This window comes from Leptomonas pyrrhocoris (assembly GCF_001293395.1).
Source record: "Leptomonas pyrrhocoris isolate H10 chromosome Unknown, whole genome shotgun sequence".
Lineage (NCBI taxonomy): Eukaryota > Euglenozoa > Kinetoplastea > Trypanosomatida > Trypanosomatidae > Leptomonas > Leptomonas pyrrhocoris.
The window spans coordinates 2,213,904-2,240,795 of NW_015438358.1; the positions used below are offsets into that span (position 1 = coordinate 2,213,904).

Here is a 26,892-nt window from a genome sequence, read left to right on the forward strand (position 1 = left end):
ACCACGTCACGGAAGACCTTTTTCGGCAACATCTTTTCTTTGCCGTTTTTTTTTTTTCGTATTAAAGTGTAAAGGTTTTTTTCCCCGCTAGCTTTCAGGGTGTGCAACACCAAAGAAGGAGAACACAGGTGCCCTCTCTTTTCTTTTGTTGATCTTGGAAACCCGTCGCGTCGTTGCGTAGTGTGAAGTCCGTGTGTAGGACGAATCGTTGCTTTTCTTTCCTTAAAAGAATCTCCCATTTTGTATTTACCAGTTGTGTCTCTTCTTGTTTAGTATCACATTTTTTCTTTCTGATTTAGCATAAGCTCTCAAGCACGCAAGTAAAACGAAAGCGCGAAATAGTTTTAGATTTGGTGCAAAGTGATGCTTGTTCGTCAGTCATGAATATCCGAATGACCTGCCTTTGCAACTGCACTGTAAGAGTACCTCTGTCGGCGGCTTCCTCTGTGTGGCGCCGTGCTTCCAAATTTCATTTGGCGTCCCAAAATTAGTTACGCCATTTTCTCCCTCTTATCTTTGAAAGCGCACTTCAATGATTATCATTTTTTCCTCCTCCTCCTCCTCCTCCTCCTCTCTCCGTTCTCGTCACACTCTTGACTTCACGTTTGATTTCTGTGCGTCGCTATCGTCGCCTGCTGTGCTGCGATTTTTCTGTTGACCTGGCGCGTTCATCTAGTTGTATGCCGAGTGCACAAGCACGGTAGTTTTCGTCAGAGTTCGAGAGCACAGTTTTGTGTCTTGCGAATAGCAGCAGAAGCAAAGGACGAACAGCAGCTAGGAGCACACCCATGCAGAGCTCTTTTGCCGCGTGCTCGCAGGTGGTCTGCGTGGCCGAGGACACCGCCGTCTCCTTCTACGCCCCCAAGTCGCTCAAGAAGTTTCGCGTGGAGCGCCTTGGCGGGTCGCGTGTGTGCGGCATGCATCTCCAGGCCATCTCGACCGCCACGGCCACCTTGCATGTCATTGATGCGGAGGGGACATGGTATCAGTTCTCGATGCAGGGCGGTGCACCGACCCTCACCAAGTCGAGCGCCATCGTCCTCCCCACCACAGAAGTCGCGGCGGCCGCCTCTTCCTCCTCCGCCGCGTCATTGTCGGACAACGCGACGGCGTCGCCAATGCAACGCGAGAAGGCGCCACCGTCCGCGAGTAGTGATACCGCAACTGGAAACCCACAGACGTCAGAAGATGCAACGAGTGCGGTCGTGGTGTCCGCCCACTTCCACACCCAGCCGGGCGGTCAGCTGTACGCGGTGCTGCTCACCAGTTCGGCGGTGCTGGAGGTAGCTTTGAGTGAGGCACCGGCGTCTACTGCGCCGACCGCAGTGGCAGTGCATGCTTTTCAGCATCCGACGCAGCACGCGCACCTCGCTGTGGGGCTTTTAACGGGCCTGATAGCGGTGGCGGCGCCGCAGGCACGTGAGTTCTACTTCTCCGCCTTCGCCGATCGCATTGCTGCGCATCAGCCGCAGCCGCAGCGCCGATCGTCCTGCCCTCCGCTCGGAGTCCGTTCCGTCAACGTCGAGATCCAAAGCGTCGCCTGCAGCCCTGTGCACATGTCCGTCGCTGTCGGCGGTAGCCGTGGTGAGCTACTAATCTTTGTGGACGTGCAGGAGGCCCACAGCTTCTCCGATCACTGGCACCACACGCCGCTGACGGCGCTGGCCTTCGCGGTGGATGGCAGCGCCGTGTATACCGGAGGACGAGAGGCGGTTATGCTGGTGTGGGACCTCGTGTCCTTCAGCCACAAGAAGATTAAGTGCCACCTGGGACCGATGCGGGCCATCACGCCCTTGCGCGACGCCGGTGCGCAGCTGCTCGTGTCGTGTGGGACGTCCACGCTGGCGGTCGTTGATTTGCTCCAGATGCGTGTGACCGCGTCGGCGGAGGGCATTGAGTGGGCCGCCGAGGACGTTTGCACGGGTCTGGTGGTGGAGCAGTGGCGGGGCCAACCCGCCGTGGTGCTGACGGGCATGCCGAACGTGTTGCGTGTGTGCGACCCCTACACCCAGCAGTCCATCTACTCGCTACACGTGTCGTCGCAGATGGAGACGATTGCGACGCCGCCGCGGCACGGCATCCAGTTGGTGGGCATGCTGAACGAGGGGCGCTCACTGGTCACCTACGAGTCGTTCTCCTCGACGGTGCTGCCGCCTCTGCTGCGCTTCTGGGAGTACGACGCGCGACGCAAGCAGCACGTGGAGACGCAGACCGTGTACTCCCCCCACCGGTCTGCCGTGCTGGCGCTGGAGGCCGACAAGCGCGGTCGGCGCGTCTTCACGCTGAGCAGGGATGCCGTGAAGTGCTGGGCGCAGACGGCGTACACCGCCCGCGACACCTACGGCACGACCGCCGGTGGCTGGCACACCCACTCCACCATCGCCACCCCGTCCCAGAATGCGCGGACGATGGCCCTGTCGGCCGACGGCTCGCTCTGCTTCGTCGCCGACGACTGCCTGCACGTCTACTCTGTCAAAGCATGTCGGCCCGGTGAGCCGTGGCCGTTGCTGCGCATGTTGCCGCAGTACACGGAGACGGCGCCGCTGCTGCAGGTGGTGGTGGCCCCGGACTGTCGTCACGTCGTCGCCGCCGGAGCTCGTCAGCTCTTCTTCTGGGCCCTGGACGGAGCGGCCGAGGAGCCGACAGTGTTCAGCGTGGCGAGGGGGCGCATCACCGCCCTCTGCGCTTTCTCGGACACCACCGTTGTCGCCGCCTTGTCCGACACCTCGCTGGTGGAGCTGCGCTGCTGCGCTGCCTCCTCTGCTGCGGCGGAGGGCGACGACGACGCACAGAAAGTGCCGCAGCTGGGAGAGGTGGTCCGCCGTGTGCCGCGTGCGTCGCGCTTCCCGCTGCGCCACATGGCCGCCCTGCACCTCAACAGCCAACGCCTCGCTGCAGTGGACGCGGTGACGGGCTTTAAGGTGCTGCATCTTCCATCCGGCGCCTCGCAGTCCTCCACGTTCGAGTGGACAGGAGGGGAGGAGGAGGGTGACAGTGCGGACGGCGCGGCGCGGCGCCAGCGGCAGCAACAGTTGCAGTCCTTCTTTAAGGACATGACGTCCATCCAAGACTCCTACGAGAACGGCGTGGCGGCTGGGCAACAGGGGTCACTAGCGACGGCACAGCAGATGATCCAAGCGGATAAGTGGTTAGAAGAGGTGCTCGGTGAGCCAGCCTACACGGCGCCACCGATGAGCGCGGTGCTGTCAACCTATCTCCAGCGTCTCTCGTAAAGCTTTTTCACACCGGAACTGGCTCTGCGGGTGTCCTGCAGGCTGAATGCGGCGCTGACAGCGTCTGTCCTCTCCTCCTTCGTCCTTTATATATATATATTGCTAATTAACGTGTAATAGTTCTATTCGTGGAATTTATGTAACGTGTTTTAATCTTTAATAGGTGAGTTTCCACGCAACACGATGACTCGGAAAAGCTGGTGTTGTGTCGCGTGGATGGCGTCACGACTGAGGTGCTGCTTTTTTAAAAAATAGTTGACACAAAGAAGGCGAGTTCGACTTGAAGGAACAATTCTGGGCGAATAAACTTTGTGTGGGTGTGTGTGTGTGTGCGAGAAGTAAACTATCTCTCCGTGTTGCTCCGTGATGTGGCGGTGCTTTTTACTCGACCGATGATGGTGATGCGTAACGCGATAAGTAATCGTGCGATTTCAACGATGGTAAGAGCAAACAAACGTGTAAGATCTTTGTTTTAAAAAGAAACAACAGCAACAACGAGACAGAGACCAAAACAGGAAACACATCAGCTCTTTAATTGCATATCGTGCTGGGTCTTTCAGGTGCGAATGAAAAATTCTGTTGCGGCAACAGTCGTTGGTAACACCCGCTTTCTCATTTGCAGAGAGAACGAGGAATGGGAGGGGGGCCGGTTCTTTGCCGCAACGCACAGTTCTGTTTACCGGCATGCGAGACGGAACGAGGAACACTGGCATCTTCTGTGGCGCTATTGAGCTGTCTTGGAAAGAGAGACTGATGTGCCGGAGTACTAGTAAAGTGTACCTCCATCCGCATTTAATCCTTCCACGCACGCACACACTCTCTCGTTTTCTTCTGTTGTCACTAGGTACATCGACGTATACGACGGCAGGGACGCGCACCGTTGCGAAGAGATCGCAAGGTGGCGCATTCATTCACCCTAGTGAGCACAACGGGGAACAAAAACTCTGTAACTGACATCATGGACTTCAACGACTTGCTGCGCAACACGAAGACGGCAGCAGAGGAGGACAAGGCTGCCGTGAAGGTTCCCCTCGCCGGGCACAAGCGTGGCGCGGAGAGCAAAGAGTCCGCCTCGGCCACCACCGCCGACGTAGCCGCAAAGAGAGTTCGTCGTGGTGGCGCGGTGGAAGGGCTCAACCTTCAGGCCGCGCAGGACGCCCTCGCACTGGAGCGTGGCAGCTCCTCCGCCCACGCCCAGCAGCAGCGGGTGCAGGCCGACCTCCTCTCCGAGCAGGCCGCCGCTCGAATGGTGCACCAGGTCGTGGACTACGTGCTGCAGGTGGAGCTGGGCGGGCGCCACAACGCCTCCAAAGGCGGGGTGCCACCTTTTGTGCCGACAGGAGAGCAACTCGCCGCGGAGCGCGCCATGTGGACGACTGCTGCCGGCTACTCGGTGCACCACATCGTGCCCGCCGCGTCAGACGCTGCGACCGCCACGCTGGAGACGCTCATGAGCGTGACGGAGAAGGAGCGGGTGCCGGATGGCATACGAATGCTGCGGAGCTCGTTGCAGATCTGCAATGTGGAGGCCGATTTGGTGGGCGGCGTGCGCTCCGGCATGGCACCACACCTGCGCGCGCATGTGCTGGAGGTGCTGGAGCGCGGCCTGCGCGGCGAGGCGTGGCTGCGTGACGACACCAACGGGGCGACATTTTTTGACGCGTTGGGTAAGCCGACGACACCGGAAAAGGGCCCGTCGAGTGTTTTGCTCTTTCGCGACTCGGCGCCGTCGGTGGCGGCACAATTGGCGGGGGCGGGCGAAGGCAGCGACAGCGGCACCGTGGCGGGGAACCCTTATTCTGCTGGTGCCGCAGCAGATGCCCCGCTCGGTGGGTTTTCGCTCTCTGCGTTCCTTCACGAAAACACGTCTTCCAAAAGCTCCTCGGATGAAGACGGCGAAGGCTGAAGTTGGCGAAATCAAGAAGGAAACGTCACGGCCCAGCGGGAAGGCGGCGCCCTCACAAATGCGGCGTTACTGCTTCTGTCTGATATCTTTTTCTTTTTTTTTGCTGTAGCTTCTTCTCACACTGGGGCTGACGCACCCCTCCACCCCAAACGATCTGCCCACGGACGCATGATATCGCGCAACACCAACGTCAAATTCCAAGAGAAACTTTTGTACCCATGATGACTTTTACCAAGGGACTAGCGTGAGGTATTCTTGCAGTAAACAATAACTCTCCTTTCCGGAAACCGCCTCCTTCCCCCCTGTTCTCGACCTCTTCATTTTCTCTTTTACCTCGCCTCCGTACCTCCTCTGCGCTACCCGCCCCACCCCACCCCTTCATTATCATTCAACGGTGTACGTTCTCACTGAATGGACACTACAAGTCACCTTTGAGTAGACGGCCGCTTCTTAGTGTTAGAAGCACGCGCATCTGCGTGCTCGAGCATACAAGTACACACAAGCAGTCTGTCTCTTTCGCTTCACTTCTCCTCCTTGTTTTCTGCCCTTTTCACGGAGGGCTTTTCTCCCTCTTGGCTCCGTGCTGCGCGACGATCGGGCCGTACATTTTCCCCCATCTATTTTAAGCACAGCTGCGGCTGTTCTTGATCCAGCTCGTCTACATCAGGCGTTTCCTTCTTTCCTCTTCTTTCACACATACGTTTCAAGATTCGGGGGCTGCGTTGCCCTTTGCATTTTTTTTTTCTCTCTTACCGGCGAAGGAGCTCCTTCAATGAGCTTCATCAAGATCAACTACGAGCTGGGCAGCCTGCCCGATTTGGAGGCCCGCGTCGCGGAAGGCAGCGTCGTCATCGGTCGCCTGTACGTGTATCGTGGCTACAACAACAAACTCTGCTTTGTGCGCAACACGCGCTTTCCGTGCGACGTCGTTCTCAACACGGCAGAGCAGCGAGGGCCGGCTCTGCACAACGACGTCGTCGCCGTGGAGTTGCTGCCGTGGGAGGAGTGGCCGTCGGAGCCGCAGAAGACCATTCTTAAAGACGACGGGGAGGAGGCGACGGCAACGGTGACGGGCGGCGATGTGGGCCCCCGAGCGATGCCGACGACACTGCCGGATGGGCGACACATCATTCAACTCATCGCCCCTGAGACATCGAAGGAACTCGCGAAGAATGCTTCCGCGGAAGTTGCGCTATCGTTGCAGATGGACGCGCCACGCGTGTACGAGTGGCCGACCGGCTTGCGTGCGGCGGGCCGTGTGCTGCACATCCTGTCGCGCTGCCTCTCTCGCCACCACGTCGCCCGCATCGCGGAAAACCAAGTGCAGCCCGGGCAGATGCTGCGCGGCGACTACTACTACCGCTTCCGCCCCATCAACCCGCTGCTCCCTCAGCTGGCCGTCTACGGACAAGCCATCTTGCCTCAGTACCAGGCCGACATCAACAACTCCTTGTTTTCTCTCGCGCTGATGGAAGACGAACATGGCGATGTGGTGAAGGCGCCGATGACGAGGGACATTCTCCTGAGTAGCGTCTTCTCTTTCCTCGGGGACTCCACATCGACCGAAGTGGCCGGCAACGCGATCTGCGCCAGCTGTGAAGTCCGCAACGAGCCTTTTTCCGCTGAAGCGGAGGACTGCGTTCTGAAGGACTTCGTGATGCCGTCGCCGGAGGAACTAGCGCGAATGGGCCGACGCGACTTGCGCAGGACGGAGTTCGTCTGCACCATCGACCCCGCCACCGCGCGCGACCTCGACGACGCACTGAGCATCCGACGACGCCCAGATGGGGGCTACCACGTCGGTGTTCACATCGCGGATGTGTCGTTCTTCGTGTCGCCCGGCACCGCCCTCGATGAGGAGGCGCAGATGCGCAGTAACTCGACCTATCTGGTTGACCGCGTCATCGCGATGCTGCCGTCGCGGCTGAGTGAGCAGTACTGCAGCTTGAACCCAAGCGAGGACAAGTTTGCCTTCTCGGCGCTCTTCGAGTTTGACCGCGCCGGCGACCTCATCTCCGAGGCGGTGACCGGGGAGTCTCCTGAGTGGTTCGGCCAGAGTGTGATCCGCAGCTCCTGCCGCCTTGCCTACGAGCAGGCCCAGCAGATTCTGAACGACGACGACGCCGTCGAGCTCGACGTGAGCGGGGCAGCCGCCTACTTTGGCCTGTCGGAGCAGCAGGTGCGGAGCAAAGTCAAGAAGAGTGTGAAGCTGCTGTTCGAATTGGCGACGAAGCTGCGCCGGAAGTCGTTTGACGACGGTCGGCTTGTCCTGGGCAACACCCGCCTGGGCTTCCGCTTTGACAAGGACAGGATAAACGCTCCGCCGATCGGCTTCTACGTGCAGAAGCAGATCGAGGCGAACTGGCTGGTGGAGGAGTTCATGCTGTTTGCGAATCAGCGCGTGGCGCAGAAGGTGGTGCAGTTTATACCGAACGGCGCACTGCTGCGTCGGCACAAGGCGCCGAGCTCGCACAAAATGAACTTGTTCCGCGCCGCACTCGCCCAACACGGCCTGCCCACGGGTGGGAGCACCGGTCAGGAGCTGCAGCGACTGATGGACACCATCAAGAGGGACCACGCCGACGTCTACTACACCGTGTGCGAGTTGCTGAAGTACTCGTTGATGGCAGCGGAGTATTTGGCCAACGACCCAGCTGAGAAGGATGTGCGTTCGCACTTTGCTGTGGCGGCGCCGTGGTACACCCACTTCACCTCCCCCATCCGCCGCTACTGTGACTTGATGGTGCACCGCCAGCTGCTGGTGGCGCTGGAGCTGGAGCAGCGCATGAAGGCGGCGCAGCTCGAGGTGCCGCGCATACCAGACCCGTCCGGCCAGGTAAAGCCCGGTGAAGAAATCTTTGACGCCACCCGCACCATCGCTGTGGACACGCTCGCGACGAAAGGGCTGTACTATCCTCAGTCGCAGGTGGAGCTCATGGTGACGCACGCGAACCAATGCCGGCTCAACTCCAGGGCTGCAGGCGACATGTCCGTTGAGTTCTTCTTCTGCCTGTATCTGACCGCGCTGAAGAAGCGTGTGAGGGAGGACCCACAGATGCCGCAGCAAATCTGTACGTCTGCATCCATTGTGAAGATCACAGACGGTAGCTTCTTTCTCTTCAGCAGCGAGATTGCCACCGAGGTGGAGATTGGCTTCAAGGACACGCACCAGACCTTCATCTTTCAGGGAATGGTGCCGCAAGAGGGAAAGTCCGGCAGCGGAGCTGGCAAGCCGGAGACAGAGGAAGGCAAGACGATCAACCTGAAGGCAAAGACCCACGCACGCAAGAAGGGCGGCAAGAGCACGATGACCTCGTCTTCTGATAAGGGAGGCAGGGGCGAGAAGATGCGCCCGTCGAGCAACGTCACTACGACCTTTGCAGCTTGCTTCTCTTGGGGAAAGCCCCCACACGCCGCCGCCGCTTCTGACATCCAGCAAGACGGCGACATCAGCGAAACGACGGAGGTCTTCCGGCTTTTTACGGAGTTCGTCGTGGAGCTCAAGACGGTGGTGAAGCAGGGGCGGCTGTGCTTAGAAATGATTGTGCTGCCGCCGTGGGAGCGGGAGGCCGCCCGTCTGGCGTGTCCACAGGTACCCACGAGCATTGTGGAGGAAGCGTAACGAGGAGGCCGAAAGATGGAACAGCAGATATGTTGCAAAAGATGTCCTGAGAGCGAGAAAGCGAGCAAAGATGCCGCGAGGCGCGCGCACACACACAGGCGCTCGCTCGTTTGTTGTGCGTGCAGCGTGCGCGTTCATTCTTTCTTCGCTGATCGCGCTTCAGCGCTTCACAACGACACCGCAGCGAGCTTTCATGGCACTGATGAGGGTAAACTTTGTAGGAGGGTAATTTTTGCGTCTGCTGATGTCTATGTTTGTGTGCGAAGACATAGAAAATACACATGTGCGGATCATCGTCGCATTAAAAAAAAAAGGAATTAAGCATCTCAGAGCAACACCTTAGCTGCGAAGTCACACCGAAGAGGTCGGCTGCCGTGGTGAAAGAAAGGGAGGAGGAGAGAGCGACTTTAGTTGTGTTGGTTTTTTTTTTTCTTTTGAGGTGGGAATGGTAAGCGTCTCTGCGACTATACTGCGTGTATTTCCTTCACAATTTCGCTTCCTCTTTCGCTCATTTTTTCTTTAAATATGCGTCCCGAACTCTTCCGCCTTCTGGCCATATTTGTTACGATGAGGCGCGGTACTGTATCTGCAGATAGAATGCGTTGCTCCGCCTGTTGCAGCAGGCCTCCTCGCTACAGATTCGCAAAGGGAAACGGAGAAAGCATTTGAAAAGGAGTAGAAGGCGATGTCCTCGACAGCAAAGAAAAAGATTGTGGTAAAGGAGCGGGGCGGCTCTGAGACAGCGGCGGCCGTGGCAAGCGTGCAGAGTGCGTTTACGTCCGCGGCCCGCGCGACCATGTGGCACGCCGACAGCAATTCCGCTAGCGCAAACACTGGCACTGCCGCGGTGGTGGCCGCTCCGGCGTTATCGGACGCACAGCCCGCCTACACCGCCGCCACCAACGCCCTCTGCGGCCGTCCATTTGGCGCCACCCAACTCGAAAATGCGTGGTCGATCGCCGAGGCGATGCCACACGTGTACGAGAGAGAGAAATTGCTCCCCAGCTCGCCGCGGTGGGAGCTGGAGCGCACCGTGTACTCCCGCTTCTTAACCGCCCTCATCTCGTCCACCGGCGCGCCCGCCCAAAGTCTTGTGATCAGCACGGAAACGATCGAGGAGGACGACTTCACTCCCCCTCGCGCAGCAGATGCGTTGTACGAAGAGTGGCTCGCCTACGTGGCAGACCGCCGCAGCACCCCGCTCCTCTACCCTCATCACACGCTGCTGTTCGATGCCACTTCGCTGATGGCACCGCACGCTACTACTGCTGATGTTTCCTCCTCATCGGCCTATGTCCAGGTGGCCGCCGTCCTTCACCGTCTGCTCACGGCGTACCTGGAGCGGTGCTGCGAGCAGGAAGGCGGGAGAGACGCGACGGTGGCCGAGAAGGGCGTGCCGTCGCGCGTCTTTGCCAGCGTGCTCTACACCAGCGTCTACGACAACAACTTCAGCGGGCCGGCGGCGGAGCAGAAAGATGCCACATTTGGTTCAGCCGCACCGGCGAACCCAACCCCCGAGAAAACGACGGCCCCTGCTGGCCCACGCCGGTACGACATGATGTCCGTCATTTCGTGCCTTGGCGTCTCGCACCTCTGCGTGTGTGTGGGGCGGCACTACTACAAGCTGAGCGTCGTGGACGATCACAATGGCCGGCTGCGCAGCGTAGGGGCCATCGCAAGCGGGCTCGAGGCGATCTGTCGCCACCACGTGGACCTACGGAAGACAGACCCCCTGCCCGGCGCCTCACCTGCGGTGCACCACGATCGCAGTGCAATGGAGGCGATGCTGGCGAACCTTTCCTTGTTGAACGACGAAGACGCGTTCGACGTGCGGCGGCGCCTGCAGGACGCGAGTACGGTGAATGCGTACTCGCTGGACACGCTTCAAGCGGGTCTCTGCACACTCGTATTGAAAGGCATCGACGATGACAACACGACGACGGAAGAGGAACCCACGGCGCGGTGGCTGCACAGCGTGTGCTCCTTCGAGGTGTCTCTTCGTCAAACAACGCAGTGGCAAATGCGCTTGTTGGCGGTGGTGGTGCCCTCTCAAGCTGGACTGGAGTGGATTGCCCGTGCGATGGCACTGCCAGCTGCACGTCCTGCTGCGCCTACTGTCGAACCTACACCGGCGGAGGAAGAGAAGCCGAGTGACTCCGCAGCGGGGCAGTTGCCTGCCGCGCACGCACTCTACCCACCAGCCCCCAGTACGCCCGTCGGCGAGGAGGGCCTCGCAGAGTATTTGGAGCTGTGGCTGCCCGAAAAGCATCGCGTTCCCCTGCGACCCTATCCGGTACCGCGGTGGGATCCCGAGACTACGCAGACCACCGTGGAGAACCCCTCGCCAGTCAAGGGTCTTACGGTAGAACAGTTTGTGATGTCGCTGCTCCGCGTTCTTGTCGAGCTGAAGCAAAGCAAATCGTGTCGCTCTGGCTCTCCGCGTAACGCGGGAGAGGAGTGGCCGCGCGTGGTGCTCGCGGTGCAGCCGGTTTGCGGCGGTGCCCCTACTTTAATCACCCTCGATTCTCCCGCCATTCAACACTACTACCAGGTGCTGGCCGCCCGTCCGCTGTTGTTCGCTGCGGCAGCAAAACAGCGCATTGAAGCGGAAGCCACGGAGGAAGTGCGTGCGGCGCTGAACATCGCCTGGCACGCCGTCTCTACCGTGCGCACGCAGCCGCCGAGCGCAGCCGTGGCATCGCCGTCGTCTTTGTGGGACGCGCTGGAAAGGCGGCCGGCGGATTTGTGTGTTTCCTTCACGGTGCTCCCACGCGCATCGACCGCGGCGCCGTCGACGGCGGTGCGCCGCGTCGTGTCGAGTCTCGCGCTCGCCAGCGCGTTGCTCGTCAACTGCACGGCACAACAAACGGCAGCAGAGACGCATCCACGGGCCAGTGCCGCGCGTGTGGTGGACGCGGTCGTGCAGGCGAACTCACCGGTGTCGGTGGAATTTTGCGGGGTTTTCAGTCGTGCCCTCGCCTCATGTAAGCAGAATTGAAGTGCGTCCCTTACTCTCTTTTCACTTCGGCTGTAGCGATGTACACATATCGGGAAATACGTACGAAAAAACGAGCGTTGCAAAAGTCGACAATCCGCTTCACTGGGAGCGCAGATCAGCACCTGCGAGCCGCTGCGTGCATCGCCTTCTGCACGTTTGCGGTGTGTGTATGCCGCTTTCAGCTCGTGATGCTCCACCTTTGTTTCAGTGGGCATCGTACCTACCAACACACACACACTCGAAAAGAAGTAATCATAATAAATGCTTCCTGAGACGGTCCGTGGTATTTCACAGCGGACCTCACGATCAAACGTTCATTCCTTTGACCCTTCTCCACCCCCTTTCCCCTCCCTTCCCTTAACTCTTATTTTCAGTGTCAAGGGACTTCGCAGCGCACCCGCACCTACCACCTGACACGAAGAAGGAGAACGATGCGGCAGCGCTTCGACTTTCCGGGGACGCAGAACTTGCAGATGATGGTGGACAACGCCGTTCTTTACCTCTACTGCGACCTCAGCAGAAGTCTCGGAGCGAGCACCAGCGGCAGGTCGGTGCTCATCAGCAGCAGCAGCGGCAATAAGCCCCTCGGCAAGTCCGGCGCCTTCCTTGGCTTCAACGTCTTCACCAAAAGCCTCGAGAAGCGTGATTTGACCAATGCAGGGATTGGGGCGTTGCTCACCGATGACTTTACCGCTGTTGGTGATGGCTGCCAGTGGCGCATCGAGAAGGACGAGAAGACGCTCTGTGTGAAAATCGACTTCAGCAAAGTCACGGCACGCGCGGCGGCTTCTGGGAAGTCGATGCTGCTGGCCACCACGAGCGGCAACAGGTCCATCGCCGACTCCGGTTTGTCCTGCGGCCTCAACTGCTACTACCCCACATCAGAGACGTTTACCGTCGCGCAGCTGGCGGAAGGGGCATCGCCAGCAGACGAGCTGCACGTGGGGCACTGCGCCGACCTCGACGGCGGGTTCAAGGTCACCTACGTGGCGGCCAACAAGATGACTCTTCAATACACCTACCGCACGGAGGACATGGCGGACGGCCACGTCGCATCGATGCCGGCGTTTCGCCTAAAGGACCTAACCGTGATGCTCTACGTTGCCGCGGTGAAGGCGGCGCGTGCCCGCACGGAGAGCGTCTCTATGTCACCTGCGTCCTTGCAAAGTCAAGGCAGTACCGGCGCACACGGTGACTTCCTCAAGGAGGATGGCAAGGAAGATAAGGTCCGCAACGTGGTGGTGGCGTGCACGCCAACCTCGGCGGCGGAGGCGTACAATTTGGAGTTCACCTTTGACCCGACGAAAAACTACGGCCGCTCCTCCTCTGGCAAGTCCTTGACCGTCGCGTCAACGGGCGGGTTTCAGCGTGTGGTGGATCGCGAAGGCCGGGTTGTGTGTCGGGTGAGCCTGAACGGCTACCGACCGACCCCACCCGTCGCGGACGATGAGATCGCGACGGCGGTCGAGAAAGTGCTCTCGGCGAAAGAAGAAGCCTCTCTTGGGGAGCTGTCCTTCAAGGACGTGCTTGCCGAGGTGATGAGAGAGCTGGGAGCGGGCGAGGCAATGAAGGAAGCACTGCGTGCGAGGGTGAAGGGGGAGGTGGCGACCTACTTGAAGCGTGTGTCGTCGCCGTAGCACCAGCCTTTCCCCTTTCTCTTTTCGTTTCCTACTCTGAATGATGCCGGCCTTTGGCAGGAAGGTGATGGTGTGCGAGTGCGTGTTGTATGCTGTTCGTTGCCATGGGTTTATTAGCTATCTTCCCATCAGCGAATGCCCATCGACAGCTACAGCCAAACAGCACAGAAAACATTAGTTGGAAAAATAAAAAGCACACACACATACACTAAAATAGATGTCAACGCTGCCCCGTCATCCCACCACTGCGTTGCCTTTCGAATCGCGCATTTGCACGTATTCTCACCCGCTTTCTCTCCCTCTCTCGGCATCAACGATTTGGCAGTGCTTTTCAAGAGGTTAAGAAAACTGCTTCCTTTCACCTCGTTCATCTTTCCCCTCCCTCTCACCTGCGTCTCTCCTTCCATGTGGGTCTTTTGCTTTCTTTGGAAGGCTGTTTGTTTGGAGATACCGGGTCAGGCATTTTACGTGACGCAACCGTTTCGTGAGCGAACACCTTATGCGGGGCTGCTTCGCTCGCGGATAAGGTACTGAGCGCGTCATTCGTTTTGTCTCCTCGACGAACTGTTCACTTACGGTGTGACTTCATTCTCCCCCGTACATCAACGCCCAAACACCAACCGCAACAACACTAGAGCAGTGAAGAGCCAGCAATTACTAGAATATCAGGAAACTCACGCAGATTCCCTTTTTGATCTTCATCATTCCCCGCTAAACTAGATTGTTAGAATTTCACATCCACGCACAAGCATACGTAAAGCATGGCCAACGTTCAACTCCACAATGCAGACAACGTGGACTGCTTTTACGCGGGGCAGACTATTAGCCTTTTCATGAACCTCCGCCGACCTTCCGCTGTGGTGGCACAGTGCGCCGACAGCACCGTCGAAGACGTGCCGATTGTGTTTCGTCTCATTTTACAGCGCGAAAACGAAGTCGTGGCGCACTTGCCGACCTCATCAAGAGGCTTGATCGTGCGCCGTCAACCCGAGCGCGGCGTCGGCGCGGACGTGGTCAGCTTCGCGGTCGAGGGCCGCGACCTTCTCAAGGTGACAGTGGACCTGGCCCAATGCTTCGAACGATCCCGACAGCTGTCCTCGCGAAATCTTACTTTACCTGAACACGTTCTCGTGAATCAGACGTGGATGATTAACGAAGCCTTTACGCTGCTGCTCCAGCTTCGCTCTACTGCACACGCGACGTGGCCAGCCCTGCCGGGTCCGCAGTGGAACGAGATGCTGCCTTCTTCCACCTTCTCGCAGCCGCCCGTCACACCCCGCTCCTCCAGCCATCGCAGAGACGTCTCAGAAAGCGTATACCTGCCTGCGGAGGATTCGCTGGCACAGCCGCTCTCCACCGCGAGCAGCATGGCGAGCCGCACAACCCGGCTCTTCAACCCTAGCGAGCCGCGGTCGCAGCTTCAGCGCGCGCTCTTCGTAGACCAAACGCTCTTTCCGATCATTCGCGTCTACTTTGTGCCAGAGCTGTTCACCCGGCCCATCGCCACCCCGCCCAATATGTTGTGGAACATGTCGTTGCAGATCACCGTTGAGAAGAACGCCGCCCGCAAGCCCCGCCGAACCGCCGGGCGGGAGCGGGTGCCAAAGCGAGAGCCGCGCCGGCACGGCGAGACCCTCAATCTTGCGGTGGAGGAGTCTGTCCTTGTCAGCAGCGTAGATTGGGGCGAAGAGGAGGTCAATGCGCCGCGTCAGGTCGAGGCCATCGCCTTCTCCTTCAACGCGGACTACCGCGATCGGCTAGACAGCAACGGTCGAGACGGCGACGGCGACGTCTGCGATGTTGCGCGTGCAAGTCGGCTCGTTGTCGACGACTTCACGTTCAGTGTGTTGGTCACGGCGAAGAAACAGGCGGGCGTCAAGGTGGAGGAGATCATGCGGACGGTGTACAGCTACTGCAGCGAGCGCGGCGACGTAGCGAGCGTGTTGGACGTGAACCTCGATGACTTGACGGAGTACATCTACGACCGCTACGCCTTCATGAAGACGACACCGTACTTTGACGGGTTGTCGTTTCACAACACAGTCGGCGAGGCAGTTGTATTGTATTTTATGAATAACATCCTCACAGGAGAGGACTACGACGTGGACGTGGATGATGGGGCGTTGCTAATGGACGGTGTACTGGCAAGCGCCTAATCGCGCCTCCGCCTCCGCACTATTTCCCCGTCCTCTTCGTACACATGGAAGAAAGCCTTTCCGTTCCGTCCTCACCGTCCCTCTTTATTATTATTATTACTTTACTGTAATGGGAACATCGTGAACCTACAAAGAGATCAGGACGCTAAGCTGTTACATTCGCTCTCTCATCGTGATGCCATGCAAAACGGAACTAATAAAGTGCTCTCCCTTTATCATGCAGTAACGAAGCTTTTTTTTTTCTCCCTCTGATGAGGTAGCTACGCACTTCCACTGTGACATCGAGAACACTGTATGCAGAGTAGGTGCTCTTCTCAACGACTTGCTATCGCTCCCATCCGTGCAGTGTAACGTGTTCCCGGAGTTGCGGGCGCCTTTCGACTCTCTTCTTGCTGTGCCCCTTTCTCTTTTTTGGCATTCATTTTTCTCTTCTTCCTCCTATACAAAAACGTGAAAGGAAAACAATTGCCACGGCTCTCCCAGTGTGTTTGCCTGCGAGGCATCAACAAATATCTCAAGCCTTGTTCAGTTCTCTGTTGTTTTTCTTCTTTTTGTCGCTGTTGTTGTTGCCGGGGCTTCGTGTCACGCACGTCGAACCACACTTTCAGACTCCCATAAATATATTAGCTCAAAAAATTAAAAAAAGAAAAGAAGGCAACGCGAACATATATATATATATATATATACATATTTTTCTGCTTTGCTTACAATTGTGATATCGCGTGTGTGTTTCTTCTTCTTATTTTGGTTGATTTGTTGTGTCATATTCCCCCCCGTATTTTTCCCGTGTAAGAAAGAAAAGAAGGAAGAAATCAACGAGCTTTAAAAAGGACACCTGCAGATTCACTGTGCTCGCTGCTCTGGTAATTTCTTATGATTCTATTTTCCTCTTTTGTTTTTTCTTTTATCATTGTCATTGAGTTGCTGGCTTTTTCTTTCGCTGTGTTTTTTTTTTTCTCTAATCCGTACAGATCTAAAAAAAAAATTATATATATATATATATACATTATCCGTAACGATACGTAGCACATCACGCAGGTGTTGAGCCTTTACGAGTAGCCGGTACCTTGCGCCACGCAGTTTCGTGTGTATTTCATCGCCATTACCGATACATTTATATACCATTATAGATAGATTGTTTGTTTTGTGTGTCTTAGCTATTTCTCTCTTCTCCTTTTGTTTTCCACGATGGAGAGCAGAAAACAAAACACCCCACTCGGGTGCGTCGACTGCGATTTTAAGTGCGGCAGCGTCAATGAGATGTGCCGGCACATCTTCACCACGCGACACGGCGCACGAAAGTGCCCAAAGTGCGATACGTACATCGTGCCCCGCGCGTTTCAAGCAGGTTTGCAGAAGCTGATCGACCGTCGTCGCGAGCGCTCTGCCGCTGAACTTTTCAGTACCGTCGAGTCAATGTCGCCGTTATCGACGGAGGAGCCTTCACCGATGGCGCTGCCGGACATTTCTGCCTTCAGCACGGCAGAGCCGTTAACCTCCATCGCCGTCAGCGGGCACCCGCACCTGACGGACGTGCCAAACTTCCACTCCTTCGAAAAGGCAGACTTCATCCTGCAAGGAGACCCGCGGGACTACGGACTGCACATCGACGTCGCCTCGGATGTGCAGAGCCGCAATGCGAGTGCGAGCTTGACCCTCGCCTCCGCCAACGATGTCTCTACGCCTGCGGTGATCACAGTGCCGTTTCGCTGTATGGACTGCCTCAACTACTGCCCTACCTGGACGCAGGTGACGAAGCACATCGAGCAGAGCGGACACACCCTTCCTGTGTGCGTGCAGTGCAACCAGCGCCTGAAGTGCTTCGGCCCTCTGCGACCATCGCAGCACGAGCTCAAAGACGACCACCGCGGCTTCTACGGCGTCTTCTACACACGTCGCGACTACCAGTGCGACATTCAAGCGGCGCAGACCGTGTACAACGGCGCGAACCTCTTCACAGGACTGTCCACGCTGCAGTACAAGTGCGTGTGCGGGGTGTCGTTTCTCCATCCCTTGTACCTCGCCGAGCACTTGCTCCGCGTGCACCACGTCACGTGCATCAGCGACTGCGCCGTGTGCCGCTGCTGTAATAAGAGCGGCACCTTTGCGGAGCTCATTGCGCACTTGCGGGAACCGTGCTGGTGCAGCAAGGACGGTAAGGACGGCGCCAAGTCGAACCCCGCCGTGGTACCCCTCTCCATGCCGGCGAACCCCATCGCGGCGGCCGCGGTGGAGATGGCGAGGCACGGCCGCCCGCTAGAGGAAAAGGGGGCGCACACGCCGGTGTACGGCCTTGACGACATGGCGGCGATGGCACACCTGGTGGAGGCGCGCAACTTCTCTGGAACTGCTTTTCTGCAGTTCCGTCCGCTGCTCCCGCCCATGTCGGACGACGAGGTCCCCCTCATCAGCGAGGCGCACGCGCTAGCTAATCTGCCACTGGACAGTCGGAGCGCGAGCGCCAGCGCATCCACCTCCGCCTCCGCAGCGCGGAAGCCGTCCTACAGTGTGCTGTATCAGTGTCGAGAGTGTCTGTTTTTGTTTTCCTCGTGGGACCGCATTGTCCAACACATCCACGCCACAGGGCACTGCCGCACATACTGCACCGAGTGCGGCACGTTTCTGCCGGAGCTGCTGAATTACTCGGCCAGTGAGAGAAGTAGCGCTTCGCGCGCACAGCAGCAGCACCAGCGGCTATACAACCCTCAACTACCACCAGAGGGGCACATGTTTGCCAGCGCCTCTACGCCTGCTGCCGTTCGGTGCACCTCTCTCGCCGCGCACATCGACCACCTGCACCGCCACGGCGACATCATCGGCTTTCCTGCATCGCCAGAAACGCTTGAGGTGCTCGTGGATGTCAACGCGGCGTGTTACGGCGGCTCGCTCGATCCGCAACCCGAGAAGTTCACGAATGCGCCACGCACGCTGATGGTTTACCAGTGCCCAGCGCAGCACAAAGGCTGTTACGAGGTGTTTCTGCACTACGGTGACTTCATCGCCCACTTACTGACGTCCGGGCACGGCATCAAGCACGAGTCAGCCAACCCCACGAATGAGAGCAAACAGAGTGCGTTGGTCACGCTGCCGACCAGCTATCCAATGGTGACCTACCATGCGAAGTTCACCGTGGCACAGCTGCACGAGCACTTCGGTTTTGTTCAATGTCCGTATTGCGAAACGGCGTTCCCGCAGGAGGAGGAGCAGCTGCACATTGCTCTGTGCGTGGAGCGCCGCCGACGGTTCGGCCGGGCAAGCTGAAAGGTAGTGGGAGCATCTCACAGATCTAATAGTCATAGAGGCATTTAACATGGTAAGCAATAATAATAATGCAAAACAGAGTAAATCAAATAAAACGAATATATATATATGTGGGTGGGTGATACGAACAGAAGTGCTTTACCGGTGGGACCGAAAGGGGAAATCGTACGGAACTGTTGCGTGCTTGATGTTGGCACGATGCTAAAAGACGCGAAGTGGGATGGAGGACAAGGGGTGGGGGGAGCAGCTAAAAGAGAAAGAGGAAAGGAGGCGGTGAGGAGTTGGCGCTCTGCAGAAACTGGAGTCGTGACAAGAGCAGCCAGCAAAGACAAACGCTGCTTTCCCTCAAGTTAAAGCTGCGCGCACAAGGAAGGCAAAAAGGGCGCAGGAGGAACCGCAGCTGGGCTCAAGAAGCTGAGCGAATTCAATTCAATTTGTACTCCAGGGTAGTTGTCGTTTTTCTAAACGTGTTTTTACCCGCGATTGTGAAGTTTCATCTCCTGCTGGCTTATTCACATCCGATTGCACCCGTCCCGCTTCTCAGCTTCGTGTGCTAAACGGGCGGCACAGTTGTGTCCCGTTGGTGGCTCTGCAAACGATGCGCGGGCGCGATTCACGATATGCAGCACTCCCATGGAGCGCTACCGTTGAAAGTTGTCTTCTTCTTCCTCCCTGCCTATCTCCTTGTAGAGCATTAAAGGCGCTAATAGCGGGATGTCTTGAGCTTGCGGTTTCCTATCGAGTCTTTCGCGGAAGTAAGGTCCCCCCCCCCGATTTGTCTCCCCTGTGTTTCTTAAGAATTTCACGTACCCCGCTCTCTAGAGTGTCTCCTTTTGTCATCCGCCCGCCCCCTTCCCTCCTCTCCACTTCGGCGTTTTTCTTCACAGATGTACCTGCGTATGCTGCCTTCTGCTTTGGGGGCTCTATAGATGTACTTACGTGTGGATAGGCCTACGTACCGTGTTGTTAATTGCGTGTTTTGCTGTTGCGGGTCCTTAGTTCTTACCGGAGCATCCCTCTTTTCAGTGTTTTTGCTTTGTTTTTTTTTTCTTTGCTGTTGTTCGTGAAGGCGTCGTGTGCATCATACTCATTTTGTTGGTGTTGTCATCGCCTTTCTTGAGTTCGACGTACAACTGCACGCATTCACTGCACCCGACGTCATCTTTCTTCGTTGCTTTTCTTCTTCCCTTCTTTCATCAGTGCCGTACGGACGACAGAAAAGGCTCTCCTTGTTCAATTGGGCACGCCGTGCTCGAATTGCTGGTTCTCAAAACAGAGTTGCATCGTAGACATAAAAAAAAAGCCGCGCCAGAGGAGGAGCCGGGAAAAGGGCAAAGGGAGGTGTTGGTGGCGAGCGCGACGCATGAAAACGCCTTCAGCAAACCCCCTCTGACAGTGGAATGTGCCCAGAGAACACGCGCGGGTGTTGTGGTAAACTTTGCTTGTATGTATTTGCTACATGGCATTTTCTGCTCCCATATTACTACCTTTCTTTTTCTTTTCTTTTGTACTACGGACGCCTTAACCTGTTTCTTAACAGGAAACGTCAGCTCCCGCCGCGAAAGCATGGATTATGGTGTGATACATCACCGTGCAAAAAATGCTTTTCCCTGCCTTTTGTTGTGCCTTTGCTTCTTTCATCCGTGACACCCGTTATCTTTGTCATTCTTACGGCTTTTTCTGCAGGTCGTGTGTATGTGTTTTTGCGTGTGTGAGCATTCAGTTTGCGGATACACCGGGACTTCCTTCCCTTGTGTGTGTGTGTGTGTGTGTAGGGGGGTCCGATTACCAATACACATACGCCTTTGCACGTGTGTTTGTTTGAAAAGCATAATAATCTTTTTTCTCTCTTTCTTTAAACGCCCGTTTCTCCTCAACCGTTTATTCGTGTGTTATTTTCCTCTTTTATGGTCTTCACACGGCGAGAAAACGAGGGAGTTGCGGTGGGAAGCTTTTGCGCGTGTGCGAGTGTGTGTCTGTGAACCATGAAGGTAAAAACGGCAGTGGTGTTGTTTTACCGTGCCTTCCTCCCTCATTCCCATTCCATTGACGCGTGACCTCTGCCCACGTGTGCATGGACTTCTGTGACATGTGGAGCATTCCACAAATAATTAATGAGGCGCCTCTTGTGCCAACTCCTTTCCTCTCGTTTCGCGTGTGCTGTGTTTTTAAATGAATTTTTTTTTCGATTCGCGATGCATCGAAAGCGAGCCAGCTAAAAAAAAAAGCCCGCTAACGTCTGTACTGTATTGTCATCTTCCTCTTTGCCATGCAGTGTTCCGGAGGAAGTTTTTGACGTGTTTTTCTTTCAATTGTATATCTTTTTGTTTGCTTGTTATCCATGTCGGAGGACTCGCATGGAGACCAGCAAAAGCTCTTCCTTTCTTTGTGACGTTTTCTATTCTTCAAGTCGCCCATCGAGGCCAGTTCTGCGGTGTACCTCTCTTTCCGGTTCCTCTGCTCCGTTCATCTTCAGTCAAGACGCGAGGAAGACCGAAGAGACGTTCTCCACGAATACTGAGCTACGTCTCATCTGCGGCAAGCGCAGGCGAGAAACAAAAAGGGGGCAACGTCGACTTGGTCGTGCTTTGCTGCTGAGAGTGTCGCCCTTGCTCAAAAGAGAATAGTTTCGTACTTGCCGTCCCGACAAGACAGCGAAGAGAACGGAAACCGCCGCTCGACAAAAGTGAGGAGGGAAAATTTTCTGGTATTGCTGACGTGCATTTAAAGAATGCATCTGCAGCAACATCGTGCTACTTTCCTCCACGTAACACTATTTTCACCTTTCTGTGTTTGCTCTCCGACGTTTTCAGTTCTTCGTTTCTCAACCCCAGTGTCCGTCTATTAATATTATTTCTTTCAACGTTTCTGGCCGCCTTTTTCCGTCAGGAGCGGTCCTTTTCTTTACTTCCGGTCTTCTTTTTTTAATGCTCTCCGCTTTGTGATCTGTCTCGTTTCTCCATCGTTTCCATTCCAACGTTTTTTGTGTTCTTCTTTGTTATATTGCCGTACGTAACGTCTTCTTCCTCGTGCACTCCTTTTCTCTTTTTCTCTCTCTCTCTCAGAGGAAGGAGTATCGGCGTTTGCTGTTGTCATGGTGGTTTCACAGGTAGCTTCATCAGATTCGAACGGAGTGATCTTTTTTTTTGTGTGTTTTTTCCTGCCAGGTCTTTTGTCCCAACACACCGGTTTTTTCTTTTTCCTTTTCCTTTTTTCGCACTCTCGGCGGGGTTAGAAGCCAGCAACTTGCGCGGGGCCTGCGTCTCATCCCGGCTCACCCTTTTCTCTCCTTCCTATTTGGTTTTGTTTTCAGAAATCCGAACTCTACGAAAAGGGAGACGGAAGGGTTCTCCATGTCATGTGAACACAGCTGCACCGTGGGTTACCACGACCGCACACACGCACACACTATTTTCGACAGCCTTGTAGGAGAGTTGTAGTCACCGTGTTGCGGAATCGATTTATTATGTTTTTTTTTTTTTGATTTCCACATGTTTGACTGTCCAGAATGGTAAACGTCAAGCGTAAAAGGGCAGCGGTGGTGCATCATCAACACATATCACTCCTCAAAGAATTGCTGCACTTAAGGAGGAGGAACACCCCAAAAAACATTGAGATTTTTGTTATGATTGCTTTCTCATTTGTGGGTGTGGGTGTGGGTGTGTGGGGGAGGGGGGAGTACACGCGTACAGCTGTCTCACCTTTACTTCACTTCGATGTTTTCCTTCGCTCTATTCATTTCTCATTTCTCCTTCCTTTTTTTTTGATTGTTTAATCTGAACGTTTTCTTTTCTCTTTGCCGCTACCGAAGCACGCCGGGTTGCAGCGTCCGACGCACAAATGCGCCGCGGTGTGGTCTGTGCGCGTGCGTGTGTGTGTGAGAGCGCGTCAAACGGTTACGGCATGGAACAGTGGTTGACGCAGGCGCTCTGGTAAGAGCCGTTTAACTCTTAGTTTTTGTATTCTGTTTTCTTCTATTTCTTGTTAATTGAGTCCGCCATTCTTCTGTTTTCGCCTTTTTATTTTTACATTCCCCGTCGCCACGTTTTATTTTCCTTTCTTTCTCGTTCTTGTTTGTCCTCGTACAGTTTAAACGATGTCTGTCAGGTGCACAGCCCGCCTACACAGGAGGTTCTTCCTCGTCTTCTGTGTAACGTCACTCGTTTCCACATCGTCAAGTCTGTCAAAAAAAAACCCCGTAACTGTTATTGTTCTAAAGTCCTTCGTTTGTGGATCTTTCCATCTACTTTGCTTCATATGTTTTTTTGTTAAGTGTTCTCCCCTCCCCTTTTCCCTCTCCTTAAGCCCATCGTCTTCGCAGATTCTTTTCGTCTTCTCTCCTTAAAGCAGTTAAAACACGAGTGAATGAAGAAGGGGAAAATTCGTTGTAGTAAGCGGGCACTCTATCAGCAGCAACGAGTTTCAGTCTTTTCTACGATAGAGTGACGTCGTGTCTGAAGCCCATCTTCACCTCTGCTTCTACGTTTTACTGCCATGTGTTGGTAACCCGTGTGTTTGTGTGTTTTTCCGATGTGCTGTGTTGCTGAAAAGCAACCTTCTCGGCTGCTTTTTCAAATGGTGGATCACCCCCTCTGCTTTTCTCCTCAAAGGAAGCGTCCTTTTGATCTTAAGCGATTTGTTTTTGACATTTGTTTGTTTCTTGGTCTCGCTTCATAGTTTGCTGCTTTTTTAGATCAGTCAACTTTGCCGTGTTTTTTTTTTTTGCTACTTAGCTTCTTCCAGTTTCTCCGTAGATCACAAATACTTTTAGCTTTCTTCTTCTCTATTGCATCCTTCGTTTGTAGTTGTTGGCACCACCAAAAGTTTTTCGACATTCTTTTCTGAATTCTCCGGTTACGGACCACCTCTGTGGCAGATCATATACATGTATACTTGTGAGCATTTCACCTAAGTCCAAAGGAGATGTATGACGGTAGGTACTTTAGTATTGTGCCACAGTATGTTTTCTCGTACTGCTGCTCCCGCGCGAACGCAAGCGGCCTGTCGGTTTTTTTCTCCCTTTCAAATATAAAAAAGCACTGCTATGACATTGCATTTTCAATTAATCCTCTTGTTCCCCCCACCCACCCCCTTCGCAGATGATAAATATCTGTGTAATGCGAAAGAAGAGGTAGTAAATGTAACGATATATGTATTAACACAAACGACATCGCTGCTCTCATCGACGGAAGTTCTCCTTCCCGTAAATTGAACGACGAACGCTAAACTCTCTTTTTGTATCCGTTGCTTTCTTTTTTTCTTTTTACAACATGCACTCTACGCCGCGGCTGATCGAAATTTCATACGTACGAATAGCACAAGAAAGCGAGAGCATCCTATATATGATTTCTTTTCACTTCCCTTAAATAAGCGCGATTAACGTGGAACATTTAATGAGCAGAAGCATATAGTATTCCTTTTATCTTCTGTTGAATCACCGCATGCCTATCGTTATGTTGGACGGTCTCTTAAAAAAAAAAACGTGGAGAATATTTTTTCCCTAGTTTACGTTTCTGTTTTGTCATTGGTGTTTTCTTCTTGGTTAAAAGAGGAGTAGGAAGGCGTGACTACAGCATAGACATAACGCGAGAAACACGAGGCCGCAGGGCTTTTTTCGTTCTCTCTCTTCCTCGAAATGCATTGCGACCGCGAAGACCAAAGAAGTTTTTTTTCTTTTACGTTTTTGCCCTTTTTGACCTTCAAAGATGTGCGAAGTACACGTTGTGACGGTCAGTGTTTGTTTGTGTGATTGTTAGCGGAAAAAGATACCGTGTTTTGCTGATTACCAGTGCGATGGCTCCGCTAAGCGGCAAGAAACAAACGAAGAACTGAGGCAAGCGCCAACCCAGCCACTGGATTGACGCAACTTACTGCTGCAGAAGGGATCGGTCACCACGGCGATCACGGTTCTCTGAATGCTTCTAAAGCCTCCACGTGTATGTCCTGAGCATTCTTTCGGTGCCTCACTGCTCCTTTTGTCGTTCCCCCTCCCCCCCCCCTTCTCTCTTTCGGTTTTTCAGTTTCACAGCAAATTTACACCTCTCTTGCTTCTTCACACAGTTTGATCTCAGCCGTTGACGCGACCATACGACTATTTTTCTTTCTTTTTACTGTTTTCATGCCTGCGTCGGTCGCGACGGAAGTTGCGAAGGCAATCAACGCGGCCCGCAACTACGCCCTCTACTGCGACTACGACACCGCTCTCAAGTACTATGGCAGCGTCCACAAGGAAATCGACGCGTACACGCACGGCCTCGACGATGCCGTGCTGCGCGGTCAATGGGTCGGCCTGCAAACCCAGCTTGAGGAGGAAGTGCAGGCGGTCCGCGACATACAATCGGAGCTGAACCTCTTCTACGGCCCCGTCGTGGCCCGGCGGAATGACACCGTAGACCACGACAGCAGTGGTGGCCCCGACGGCAGTGTCGACCGTCCGCTGCCGACGCGGCGAGCAGCGGCGGTGGCCAAAAAGCCACGCCTTGGCGGAGGCGCCACCACCACCACCGTCGTGTCGCACGTCAGCGTGCAAAACGCACGGCTGTACGGCGACAAGGACCGCTTTGGGCCACCGGAAGGTCCGCCGGTGCAGCAGCAGCCCACCGGTCGTCCCCACGGCCGCAGCGGAGCCTCCTCGCCAGCGGTGTCGTCGTCGACCGGTCACGCCTCCCCCGTCAACGGCTGCAGCGCAGCGCGCACCTCCTCTGCGACCCGCTCCCACAACTACCACGGCGGTGGCGGACCGGTGGGGCGGCGGGCCCCCGCGCCCACGTCCTCGCTGCCGAATGGGCTTGGGGGAAAAGGGAAGCTGAAGGGTAAGCAAACAATTCCCCGCTTTACCGGACGCCCCGGCGAGGAGGAGCTCGTGCAGCTCATCGAGGGTGATATGCACGTGGGCAAACTGCCCGTGACGTGGGACGACATCGCCGGCCTCGATGAAGCGAAACGCCTGCTGGAGGAGGCGGTGGTGTACCCGGTGCTCATGCCGGATTACTACCAAGGCATTCGACGTCCCTGGAAAGGCGTGCTGCTGTACGGCCCGCCTGGAACGGGCAAGACGATGCTGGCCAAGGCGGTCGCCTCGGAGTGCAACACGACCTTCTTCAACATCTCGCCCGCCACCCTCACGAGTAAGTGGCGCGGCGACAGTGAGAAGCTCATCCGCGTCCTCTTTGAGATGGCTCGCTACTATGCCCCGAGCACCATCTTCATAGACGAGATCGACTCCCTGTGCGGGCAGCGGGGCGGCGGCGACGAGCATGAAGCCTCGCGGCGGGCAAAGGGCACCCTGCTGGCGCAAATGGACGGCGTCGGCGTCGATGCGGGCCAAATAGTGATGGTGCTCGGCGCCACGAACCACCCGTGGGACATCGATGAGGCGATGCGACGACGGCTGGAGAAGCGGATCTACATTCCGCTGCCGGATGTGGCGGACCGCATTGAGCTGTTCCGCATCAACACCATGTCCATCAAGCTGAGCAGCGACGTTGACTTCGGCAAGCTGTCGCAGATGCTCGATGGCCATCACTACAGCGGTGCGGACATCACCAACCTGGTGCGCGACGCCGCCATGATGACGATGCGGCGGTTTATGAAAGAGGCGGATAAGCAGTCGCTGAAGGAGAACGCGGCGGAGATTGGACGGCAGGTGGCGGAGCAGCCCATCACGATGAACGACTTCCTCTCCGCTCTGCGCAAAGTGCCGAGCAGCGTCAACGCGGAGAACATCAAGAAGTTCGAGCAATGGAAGCAGAAGTTCGAGATGAATATGTGACTCGCAGCGCCTCCTCAACGCTACTGCTGTTTAGCGCGCTTTCACCACGGAGCAAGAATGAGGAAGAGGGACTGCCCGTTCTCGATATCTATTATGTTGTTGTTTTTTCAGTGTGCCACACCGTTTATACACCTTAGAATTGGTTTTCTTTTGTCGTATTTTCAGACACCATTTGTTTTCCTTGCTTCACGCGTGTACTTTTTGTAGACAGATCGAACTTCACCATTAACGTCCATACATTGAAACAAACAAATATGTGTGTGTTGCTGGGAAGGGGGTTGTGGAAGCTCCTTTTCTCTCGCGTCTCA

The 26,892-nt window shown here is 55.6% G+C and overlaps 8 protein-coding genes across 8 annotated transcripts; all 8 read left to right on the forward strand.

Moving 5' to 3' along the window:
* Nucleotides 1-674: 674 nt before the first annotated feature.
* ABB37_01794 (hypothetical protein) lies at nucleotides 675-3,233 on the forward strand (the record flags this gene model as incomplete). The annotated part of the gene is made up of 1 exon (XM_015798439.1): nucleotides 675-3,233. Exon 1 carries the CDS (start codon nucleotides 789-791, stop codon nucleotides 3,231-3,233), a length of 2,445 nt encoding a protein of 814 aa, XP_015663959.1. The 5' UTR covers nucleotides 675-788.
* Nucleotides 3,234-4,075: 842 nt separating this feature from the next.
* ABB37_01795 (hypothetical protein) lies at nucleotides 4,076-5,139 on the forward strand (the record flags this gene model as incomplete). Its single annotated transcript, XM_015798440.1, has 1 exon — nucleotides 4,076-5,139. The coding sequence occupies exon 1, from the start codon at nucleotides 4,192-4,194 to the stop codon at nucleotides 5,137-5,139; it is 948 nt and encodes a 315-aa protein (XP_015663960.1). The 5' UTR covers nucleotides 4,076-4,191.
* A 423-nt stretch (nucleotides 5,140-5,562) lies between these two features.
* On the forward strand, nucleotides 5,563-8,761 carry ABB37_01796 (putative ribonuclease II-like protein; the record flags this gene model as incomplete). The annotated part of the gene is made up of 1 exon (XM_015798441.1): nucleotides 5,563-8,761. The coding sequence occupies exon 1, from the start codon at nucleotides 5,912-5,914 to the stop codon at nucleotides 8,759-8,761; it is 2,850 nt and encodes a 949-aa protein (XP_015663961.1). The 5' UTR covers nucleotides 5,563-5,911.
* A 590-nt stretch (nucleotides 8,762-9,351) lies between these two features.
* ABB37_01797 (hypothetical protein) lies at nucleotides 9,352-11,759 on the forward strand (the record flags this gene model as incomplete). The annotated part of the gene is made up of 1 exon (XM_015798442.1): nucleotides 9,352-11,759. Exon 1 carries the CDS (start codon nucleotides 9,447-9,449, stop codon nucleotides 11,757-11,759), a length of 2,313 nt encoding a protein of 770 aa, XP_015663962.1. The 5' UTR covers nucleotides 9,352-9,446.
* Nucleotides 11,760-12,131: 372 nt separating this feature from the next.
* ABB37_01798 (hypothetical protein) lies at nucleotides 12,132-13,396 on the forward strand (the record flags this gene model as incomplete). The annotated part of the gene is made up of 1 exon (XM_015798443.1): nucleotides 12,132-13,396. Exon 1 carries the CDS (start codon nucleotides 12,191-12,193, stop codon nucleotides 13,394-13,396), a length of 1,206 nt encoding a protein of 401 aa, XP_015663963.1. The 5' UTR covers nucleotides 12,132-12,190.
* Nucleotides 13,397-13,826: 430 nt separating this feature from the next.
* Nucleotides 13,827-15,552, forward strand: ABB37_01799 (hypothetical protein; the record flags this gene model as incomplete). Its single annotated transcript, XM_015798444.1, has 1 exon — nucleotides 13,827-15,552. The coding sequence occupies exon 1, from the start codon at nucleotides 14,158-14,160 to the stop codon at nucleotides 15,550-15,552; it is 1,395 nt and encodes a 464-aa protein (XP_015663964.1). The 5' UTR covers nucleotides 13,827-14,157.
* A 1,188-nt stretch (nucleotides 15,553-16,740) lies between these two features.
* ABB37_01800 (hypothetical protein) lies at nucleotides 16,741-18,813 on the forward strand (the record flags this gene model as incomplete). The annotated part of the gene is made up of 1 exon (XM_015798445.1): nucleotides 16,741-18,813. One exon carries the CDS (start codon nucleotides 16,741-16,743, stop codon nucleotides 18,811-18,813), a length of 2,073 nt encoding a protein of 690 aa, XP_015663965.1.
* Nucleotides 18,814-24,831: 6,018 nt separating this feature from the next.
* Nucleotides 24,832-26,584, forward strand: ABB37_01801 (putative katanin; the record flags this gene model as incomplete). Its single annotated transcript, XM_015798446.1, has 1 exon — nucleotides 24,832-26,584. The coding sequence occupies exon 1, from the start codon at nucleotides 24,932-24,934 to the stop codon at nucleotides 26,582-26,584; it is 1,653 nt and encodes a 550-aa protein (XP_015663966.1). The 5' UTR covers nucleotides 24,832-24,931.
* Between the last annotated feature and the right edge of the window lie 308 nt (nucleotides 26,585-26,892).